This window comes from Loxodonta africana, chromosome 21 (assembly GCF_030014295.1).
Source record: "Loxodonta africana isolate mLoxAfr1 chromosome 21, mLoxAfr1.hap2, whole genome shotgun sequence".
NCBI lineage: Eukaryota > Metazoa > Chordata > Mammalia > Proboscidea > Elephantidae > Loxodonta > Loxodonta africana.
The window spans coordinates 33,886,378-33,896,874 of record NC_087362.1 but is presented as its reverse complement, the minus strand read 5'-3'; the positions used below and the strand labels follow the sequence as shown (position 1 = coordinate 33,896,874).

At 47.4% G+C, this 10,497-nt stretch overlaps 1 protein-coding gene across 1 annotated transcript in view; it reads right to left on the bottom strand.

The window, feature by feature from the left end:
• Positions 1-242: 242 nt before the first annotated feature.
• Positions 243-10,497, bottom strand: part of KCNG4 (potassium voltage-gated channel modifier subfamily G member 4) — a 32,052-nt gene continuing 21,797 nt past the window's right edge. The window contains exon 3 of the mRNA XM_003418151.4: positions 243-5,905. Coding sequence (XP_003418199.1) covers positions 5,138-5,905 — 768 coding nt within the window. The 3' untranslated portion in view covers positions 243-5,137. The remainder of the gene's footprint in view (positions 5,906-10,497) is intronic.

Sequence of the window (10,497 nt, the reverse complement as noted above, 5' to 3'; positions counted from 1 at the left end):
CTACCGTGTCCACAGAGCTAGAACAATCTCTGGCACATGGTAGGTGCTTAAGAAATACTGCCCAGGAATCCAACCATTGTCTCACCCAACTTCTGACTTGGGTCTTGGGAGTGACCCAGGGTGGGTGACCCCTAACCCTGCCACCCCCTCACAGGGGGAATCCTCCCACTCTCCCACATCCCCAAGGCCAACCCCAGTAGGTCCTGTGCCCAGACCTCACTCAATACAGAGAAGCCACAACATCACTTCTTAACTTTGTTTAATGCTTCTTTCAGAGTTGCACGGGGTTGGGGGAGCCCTAACAGTTAAAGCAGAAAGGCGCAAGGTAAAAGTTCTGAGCTTCTTCAAGCGGATCTTATTTCAAGCTGGTCATTGGCTGGAGGACAGTAGAAGCCTTTGAAAGCAGCGAGATTGACTAATTTTGGCTCAGGGCACCCAAATCCACTCCAGAGGCACATCACATGGAGCCCAGTGTGCCCCAGCTTTGTTCGCCTCACGGCAAAGGTGTGCCATGAAAGTCACAGTTGCAGCTGAACAACTCACCCAGCGATTCTCCACACATCTTGTGGAAGTAGCCTGCCATAGAGTCTCAGGAGGGCTGCCTTCTGATGGATAGCTGTGGGTGACTGAGGAGGCCACAGGGCCTGCAGGGACAGCCAGCTTTCCTTTATTCTGATTTATTTTTAACCAACATTGTATTCTTGGAGAGGCCCTTGGTTAGAGCCCCCTCAGGCCTGGAAAATGCCGAATGCGGTCTTCAACACTGGATAGAGGCAGGCATAAATTGTTGGAATGAGCTCAACATCCCAGAATCACAGACTGGCCAATTGGGGAAGGACTTCAACAACCATCTAGTCCATGGGATAAATAAGAAAAAGAAGACCCAGTAAAATCAATTGCCATGTCCAATGCTACACAACAAAGAAAGGGTGAGAGTTGGTGCCTCACACCCCCAGATAAGCCTTGTTACTCTGCTCAGGATAGGATGGTAGAGTGATTTTATAATCTTGTTTTAAATATTTCCCTTGAAGGCTTGGACGCTTTTAGATGATCATAAGAGTAGCCAGCATGATCTACTACAGACAGTGTTCTACAGGGAATCAGGGTACTTGGACCTGACTAAATGAACTGGCTGAGTGGCCTTGGGCAAGTGGCTTCCCCTCTCTGAGCATTGGTCTCTCCATCTTAAAATGGTGGAGTTAGTTTATTTCAGAGTTTTTAATCCCTTTTTTAGGGAAGTCATGAATTCCTTTGAGAATCTGATGAAACGCTGGGTGCGTTGCACTTTGAAATGCACAAAATCATGGAAGTTCACAGATCCCTCATGGAAATGCCTGGTGAAGAACCCTTGGGCTGATTACTTTGTGATGGCCCTTCCAGGTATCACATTCTAAAGTAAAGGCATAACCAACAAAATAGAATCAATGGGCCCCCAGTACCTCCAGGGTCAAGCCCTACTAGATACCTTCCACTGCACCCTTCCGCAGCTCACTTCTTCGGCTCAACAAAGTTACCTCTGGGAACCATGTCTGTGATTGTTATGGATTGAATTGTGTACCCCCAAAATATGTGTTGTAAATCCTAACCTCTATGCCTGTGGGTATAATCTCATTTGGAAATGGGTTGTCTTTGTTATATTAATGAGACAGGAATTAGTGTGGGGCGTGTTTTAAGTCAATCTCTTTTGAGATATAAAAGAGATGAAACAAGTAAATGAAAGAAGCAGAGATGGGGGAAGATAGATGCTAAGCCACATGAAGATCGCCCAGGAACAGAAGCTCAAAAGAGACAAGGACCTTTCTCTAGAGCGGACAAAGACAGAAGATTTCCCCTAGAGCCAGCACCCTGAATTCAGACTTCTAGCCTCCCAAACTGTAAGAAAATAAATATCTGTTTGTTAAAGTCACCCATGTGTGGCATTTCTGGTATAGTGGCACTAGATAACTAAGACAGTGATACAACATGAAAATGGCTTGAAGCGAAGGGCCATTTACTCTTTGCCTTTAGCTGGAAAATTTCTACCTTTGGCTACAGTCATACCATTTGGCCTTAGAAAAAATGAGCTTTTTGGGGGATTACAACATCTCTTTTCAGCCAATGGGAATAAAGAAAGGAACTATCAACTTGTTTGTCACCCCCATTCCATCCATTCAGCATGGAGGAAAGGCTGCTCAGTCTAGACTCAAACTATTTAGATCAATCTCCTGGAACATTATCAGGGGGAAAAACAGAGCATTTAATTAAGCCCCACATGCAAGTAGTCAATTCCAATTTTCCACTTCTAATTTATCAGAGAATTCCAACTGGGCAGGAATTAAGACACTATAGAATCCCATAATGTTGGTGATGGTTTCACCCAATTTTGACTTTAAATGTGCCTTTTATCCCTGGCACTTTTTTTTTTTTTTTTTCAGATGCCTAGTATGTGAAACAGGAAAATGGAGATGCCTGGGTGGAAGCCAGTTATAGTGACTGGCAGAACTGTAATTGGCAATAACTGCACCAGGCATGCAGCTCAAAAAAAAAAGTCTTCAATCAGCAATGAGAGGCCCAAATGTGGGATCTAATGTGGGTCCCAGGTCTTCCAGTGGCTGCTGAGGACTCTTCTGGTTCCAGGGATGAGCTTGCCACCTCAGTTCAAGGGGCTGTGGAAGGGCATTCACTGGCTGTCTGGGAGGGTGTCTAGAAATTCACACATTCTTTTTGCCATCATTTGCAAATGTCATACCCTGGATGCAGAGGACTGCCTGCTCAATGGTCCTCTCCATCCATACAGGGTGCTTTGTAGAGCCCCAGGTCTACTCCCAACCCCTCTGTTGAAAGATGATGAACTGAGGCCCAGAAATGGAAAGGGGCTTGCTCAAAGTCACACTGGGAGTATAAGTCTGGATCTCAGCAAGCACCTATTTTATACCCCCAAGTATAGTGTTAAAAGAATTAATAGAAGCTTTGACCTTTTTAAACTTTGCCTAAGAGTAGCTATAACAAATTAATCTAGAACAAAACACTCATGGATGTTGTCCAGGATGCTTGGTGGCACAGTGTCTCAACCAAATGCTCATGAGACTCTGCCAGTCCCTTCTTGGAGCAGAGAGGCATGTGCAGGTAGAAATCTCACAGGATGCAGGCACATTCCCTTTGTGACTGGACACCATACCACTATGCAAACAGCTCAGTCTGTGAAATGTTAGTTTGAAGAGTACTGGGGGCACCCTGTTGATTCTTAGGATCAACTGATGGGGAAGTATGCCCACGTCAGCTGACAGGGCACTTTGAGGGAGCCAGAGAAAATGGGGCTCCCTATGAAGCCAAGGTTAGCTTAAAGCTAGATGCTGGTGTAGGGTGTGGGGTGCTGCCCAGGACAGGGCCTTCGGCTGCCCTGATGCCTGCACACAGTGTGGTAGGTCTTCACTAAATACTAATAGAACGAATGAACAGCAAGTAACTTCTCACTAGTATTAAAATGCTGAATGCCCTCACACATAGATTACATCAGGTTTGTAGGTGATCCAACTACTTCATGTCACCCATTTGCATCCCAGTGTGGGTGGCTATGAGTTGGAATCGACTCAACGGCATTGGGTGGGTGCTTCCTTGAGTTGACTTACAGCCAACAGCAAAAACTGGCCTTTTCACCCATGGGACATGCCATCAAGACATCTCCCATACGTGTTCTGGTGGGAGGCAAAAAGATGACAGGCCAGCTTCTACAGTTATTAACATGGGAGAGATAAGCCCTCATATCTTGTCTGAACTACTCAACCATTCCCCATTCCAAACCAGTTGTCCCCCTACTCCACCCAAACTCCATCATCAACCTCACCCACAGGCCTGTTCATATCACTCCTTCCCTCAAACATCTCAGTATCTCCCCCCACCCCCCACCATCTACCAAAAGGGCCAAATTCTCTAGCCAAGCCTTCAAGGGCCAACTCATTCTCATCCCAATCCACGTTTCCAGCTTCATCTCCCAAAATATCCTCCACTCTCAGCTCTCCTTATCCCTCTATGAAGCCATTTGTATCCATTCAGAATCCTAACCTCTCTTCTCTCTAGTGTCAGTATGCACTGCTTTTATCTCTAGTGATGGGGTCCTATGTCTTCCTCCTCCACTACATGCAAAGGGAAGAATCTGCTCATACATGAATGAATAAATTAAAAAGAAATTGAGGATGTGACCCCAGGCATCAAGAAGCCTTGTCCAGGCAGCTGGCAAGGGGCTAACCTCAAGCCTGCCCTTGCTTCTGCACCGAAGCTGCACAGTGTCTGTGGGTGCTGCATCAAGAAGGCTTAGCTGAGGATTTAAAGCCAAGGTCCCCAGCAATGCTGGAGAAGCTAGCGGCAGGAGAAGCTCTCCAAAAGGACAACTGGGAGCTCTGTCAAGGCCAAGCATTAGATATCTGGAGGATGTCCCACAAAGAGTCCAGTTGGTTGAGGAGGACCTTCTGTGCTGGAAAGAGGCATTCCTGCCCAGGACTCCAGGTGTGTCAGGAGGGAGGCAGGCTTGCAGTCACCCGCAGCCTGCATGGAATCTAATGCAAAGAGGCCAGTACTGCTTTCTTGGCTAAGAGTTTCCAAAGCTGGGGGAAGGTAGCTGCATTAGGGAAATGCCTTTGGTGGTGGCAAGCAGAGAGAGAAAGTATTGATTCCTACTAGAACCCATGAAAAGGCTGAGACCCCACAAATTTGGGCGGGAAGATCTGATCAGAAGGATTTTCAGGAAGGAGGGACTTAGAGGAAGAATGGAATTCTGTAGACTTGATATTCAAATGTCAATGATGACAATTTCTATGCTCATCCAGAGCTCAGTTTGGTATGTTAAAGACTCAGCTGGGAAGGAAATGAGAACGAAAGGAGGCCAATCTAACCATCGAAACTGGACCTGCTGTGTAAATAAACAGGAAGAGAGATAAAGGCAAGAGAGATGGGTAAAGTCAGCCTGGTCACCATGAGGGTCAAGAATCACAAAGCCTGAACATCTTTGGTCTGAGTCCCTCCTAGCTTTGGGAGTATTCCCCAGAGCTCTAGAAACGACCAGATGATCTATGCCTTGATATTGTTGAGCTGGTTTCAGCAAAGAGCCATGGGTTGAAGGTACAGGAGCCAAGCTCCTCATGTCCCCACGAAGGGGTCTGAGTTAAATGTAGTTGATGGGCAAGGCAGGTCCTTCCAGGATCAGGTCATCCACGTCATTTAGGAGCTCCCGTTCGCTAGCGGTGTTGTTCTGGAGGCGGCGGAGGCGGACCTGGACCTGCTCCTGCTCCTTCTTGAGCTCCAGGTAGGAATGGGAGAAGGTGTGGAAGATGGACGTGGCTGGGAAAGCCATGATGAGGATCCCACTGAGGATGCTGCTGAGAGCCACCATCTGGCCCGGCACACTTCGGGGGACCATGTCTCCATAGCCCACCGTCGTCATGGAGATGATGGCCCACCAATAGGAGGCCGGGATGCTGGTGAACTCCAGGACCCGCCCGGACTCATTCTCAGCCACGTAGACCAGAGGGGAGAAGAGCATGACCGCCACGCAGAGGAACAGGAGAAGCAGGCCGAACTCGCGAGTGCAGCGGCGCACAGTGAGCCCCAGCGTCTGCAGCCCCAGGGAGTGGCGGGCCAAGCGCATAACATACAGGATGCGCAGCGCCCGCAGGATGCGCAGCACCAGCCCCACCTTTTCCAGATAGGAGTTCCTGATGGGCCTCTCGCCGCCCTCCGGGAGCTCATCGGACACCGCCAGAGACACATAGTATGGGGAGATGGCCAGGATGTCAATGATGTTCAGGGGCCCTTGGAAGAACTGGCACTTGTTCCGGGCCTGGACAAACCGCAGGCAGAACTCCAGGGAAAACCAGGCCACGCAGATGGTCTCCACGATGAAAATATAGTAGCACTTTTGAGAGCATTCACCCTGGGGGGAGAAGAGGCAACAAGAGGCAGGGTAGACGGTGGACTTGCAACAGCACAGGAAATTGGGGAAAATAACTCCAAGCCAAAAAGCCAGCCAGCACCTATTAATTGAGTTCCGTGATGTAGATCCTTAGTTGTTCACCAAACCTCCTTTTACATAGTTCCCAAGTTGTGGCTGGGCACACAGGTGATCATCTAGAGACCACTCTTTCCAGCCTCCCTTGCATCTAGGTGGGGCCAAATGACTAAATTCTCCCCTGCGGGATGTGGACAAAAGTGATACTTGCCCCTTCCAGATCCTGGACTTAAAATACAGGTATGAGCTTCTTCACACACTCTTTCTTCCTTACTGTTAGCTGAGATCTCTCAGAAGACCCTGCATCCCAGTGTAGACCAGGCAAATCAGGCCAACCCCACAGGGGTGGATGGAGCATCAGGGTGGAGAAAATCGGGGTCTTAGAATGAGAGCTGCTCACTCACCTAGATCCCTCATCTTACTATTACACCAGAGAGAACTAAACTTCTCTTTTGTTTAAAGCCATTCTCTCTTGGGAACTCTTTGTTATAGCAGCTAACCCTCACCTTAACTAATGTAAGCACCTCTATTACACAAGACCAGTTTGTCATGCTATGGTGGCTTGTGTGTTGCCAAGATGCTGGAAGCTATGCTAGCGGTATCTCAAATACCAGCAGGGCCACCCATGGGGGACGGGTTTCAGTGGAGTTTGCAGACTAAGACAGACTAGGAAGAAACATCTGGTGATCTACTTCTGGAAATCAGCCAATGAAAACTTTATGGATCACAACAGAACATTGTCTGACACAGTGCTGGGAGATGCAAACACACCAATGATCATGACTATGGTTCAGGACCAGGCAACATTTTGTTCTGTTATACTTAAGGTCACCACGAGTTGGAGTCAACTCGATGGTGACTAACAACAACAACAACGTAACACGAGAGAGAAACAAATTTCTATTTTGTTTAAACCCGTTCTGTCTTGGGGCCTCTTTGATGTAGCAGCTAACTTCCCCTTTAACGCAAGTGACTCTTTTGTACCACGCGCTGCCTTACTGCTGTCACTTAAGCCACGTGATGATGCCATGAGTAGGCAGCATGACCTCATTTTATGGTTGAAGAAATGGTTCAGAGCCACAAAATGACATACCTGAGCTCACATATGTAGCAGGTTGTAGATTCCACAACGGGCGCTGGTGGTGCAGTGGTTAAGCACTAGGCTGCTCACGGAAAGGTTGGCGGTTCGAACCCACTATCGTCTCCACAGGAGAGAGATGTGGCAGTCTGCTCTCATGACGATTACAGCCTTGGAAACCCTGTGGAGCGGTTCTATTCTGTCCTGTAGGGCCGCTAACCCAGTCCCGATACTCTATTTTGTAACTTAATCTAATTTGTCACTTCTTTGTCTGCCATCCACATTCATTTATCCAACAAATATTTATTGAGGGTCCACTTTGCCAGCCACTGTGCTCGGCTCCAGGGGTACAATAGTTAGAGAGGCAGATGTAGTTCTGGGGGTGCTTTGAGCCTGCTGAGGGAGAAGGCTTGTTCGAACTATTCATGTACTGAGTGTTACCCTCACTGGGAACAGCTTGGTGGGAGCTGTTCTGTATTCATTGTTGTGTTGTTCATCCCCCTGGCCTTGGCTCCTAAAAGACTAGTTCCAGTAGCCCCTGTGCTATGCAGAGTGTGGTCCCTGGATGAACAGCGTCAGCATCCTCTGGGAAAAAACCAAAACCAAATCCATTGCCTTCCAGTCAATTCTGACTCATAGAGATCCCATAGGACAGAGTAGAATTGCCCCATAGGGCTTCTAAGGCTGTAATCTTTACAGAAGCAGACCACCAACATCTTTTTCCCACGGAAAGACTGGTGAGTTCAAATCTCTGATCTTTCATTTAGCAGCTGAGCTTTTAACCACTGCGCCACCAGGGGTCCTTCGTCCCTTGGGAGCTTTTTAGAAATACAGAGTCTCAGGCCAGCTCCACTCCATCCCTACCTGATGAGAATCTGCATTTCCAACAAGATTCCCAGGCAATTTATGGGCACATTAACATTTGAGAAGCACTGGTCTGGGGGTTGGGGGTGGAAGACAGTGGTTCTCAGCCTTGGCTGCACATTATAATCACATGGGGAGCTTTGAAAAATCCTGAGGTCCAGCCTGTGCCCCAAGAGACTAATTGATTTACAGTTAAAGCCTGAGCAGTCCCATTTTTCAAACACTCCGTAGATGATTCTAATGTGGGGCCAGGGTTGAGAACCTGGCTATAAATATTATATATATATTCGATGAATGAATGAAAGAATGGCCAAAGCCACTTGCCTGAGTGAAAAGCAAGATGTTGACAACTGTAGATTTCTTTGGATTAAAATGCTCTGAAGTGGAAAAAGAAATTATTTCTAGTGCCTGGGCCCACACGAATACGAAATTGAAATTTTCTTTATGTCTGGCTGCAGGAGAAAGTGAAGCAGGCAAGTCTACTTCAATCTTTATTCGCTTGTCCAAGGTTGGGCAACTTTCTCCCTTTATGTCTGTCTGGTCAGCCAAAGGGGTGGGAGGCAGTTGGTGTGGTGTTGAGGACGCAGAGCCCAGAGCCTGAGGCCTGGGTCCAACTTCCAACCCTTTCACTCACTTGGGCAAATCATTTGGACCCTCTGAACTTTCAATTTTCTACCCTCTGAAGGGGATTCCCTGGGGAGGTGTAAGCAGTTAATGAGCTTAGCTGCTAACTTAAAGGTTGAAGGTTCAAATCCACCCAAAGGAGCCTCAGAAGAAAGGCTTGGGAATCTACTTCCGAAAACTCAGCCATCGGAAATCCTGCGAAGCGTAGTCCATTCTGACACATGCGGGGTGGCCAGGAGTCAGGGTCTACCGGTTACTGCCTAAAGTGTTGTGGCAATAAATGTAAATCATGTGTATAAATCTGTCAGCAGGATGTCCAAAGGATATTGTACCTAGCAGGTACATGGCCCATTGTAGCTATTTTTTTTGTGTGTGTGTGTGCTTTAAGTCAAAATTTACAAATCAAGTCAGTCTCTCATACAAAAATTTATATACACCTTGATATATACTCCTAATTGCTCTCCCCCTAATGAGCCAACCCGCTCCTTCCCTCCACTCTCTCTTTTTGTGTCCATTCCGCCAGTTTCTGACCCCCTCTACTCTCTCATCTCCCCTCTAGACAGGAGATGCCAACATAGTCTCAAGTGTCTACTTGATCCAAGAAGCCCACTCTTCACCAGCGTCTTTTTATATCCCATAGTCCAGTCCAATCCCTGTCTGAAGAGTTGGCTTTGGGAATGGTTCCTGTCTTGGGCTAACAGAAGGTCTGGGGACCATGACCTCTGGGGTCCTTCTAGTCTCAGTCAGACCATTAAGTTTGGTGTTTTACGAGAATTTGGGGTCTGCATCCCACTGATCTCCTGCTCCCTCAGGGGTTCTCTGTTGTGTTCCCTGTAAGAGCAGTCATCGGTTGTAGCCGGGCACCATCTAGCTCTTCTGGTCTCAGGCTGATGTAGTCTCTGGTTTATGTGGCCCTCTCTGTCTCTCCGGCTCATAATTACCCCGTCTTTGGTGTTCTTCATTCTCCTTTGCTCCAGGTGGGCTGAGGCCAATTGATGCATCTTAGATGGCTGCTTGCTAGAGTTTAAGACCCCAGACACCACTCTCCAAAGTGGGATGCAGAATGTTTTCTTAACAGATTTTATTATGCCAATTGACTTAGATGTCCCCTGAAACCATGGTCCCCAAATCCTGCCTCTGCATTGTAGCTACTTTTTATCAGACGATACATTGGCCATGGTCACAGACAATGGCAATGCCCTCCTCCTGCCCGGGATTTCACAGGAAGCCAAAGAAATTCTCCAACATGTTGAGAGATCTTAGCTATGACCTCCTGGGATTTGCATTAGGATCCTGGAGGGCACTGGAGTTTTGGATCCTGATTCCCCCAGTCTTCTTGAGATAGGGAAGAAATTGGACTGGCTGAATTAAATAAGGGCTACATTTTAAGTCCCTGTGTGCTTGGCCAGCTATAATTATATAGCCTCTGACTCAATATTCTTGGAATTTAAACCTAAGTGCAGACCACCATGTAACTTTTACTGCTGGCCCTCGCGGACTACTCAAGACTAACAAACTAGGAGCTTAGGCAAGATAAGGGGCCATATTTCCTACCCTACAAGCTTAACCAGCTATAAATTACTGATAACCCTCCTGAGTTGTTTTTCAAGTCCCCCACCAGGTACAGAGCATGCGCTGTAAAAATGGTTGTATCTATGAATGACCTTCGAGTCCTTGCTAGGACTCGAACCAGGATCCAGAGACATCACGCATGAACAACATCCCAGAATAAGTCCTGTTCGACACCCCAGCAGCCCTCACAACAGACTCCATCTTAGTTCCGACAACCTCTGCGAGGAAATCCATCTTGAATTCCAACTGCACACTCATTTGATTTTTATAATCCCTCCCCTTCTCCTGGAAATCTCCACACATCTAATGAATGAAGAAAACCTTTTATAAACCCTAGGAAATCCTTTGTTCAGGAGACACTGGAGGCTAGCTTAGGTGG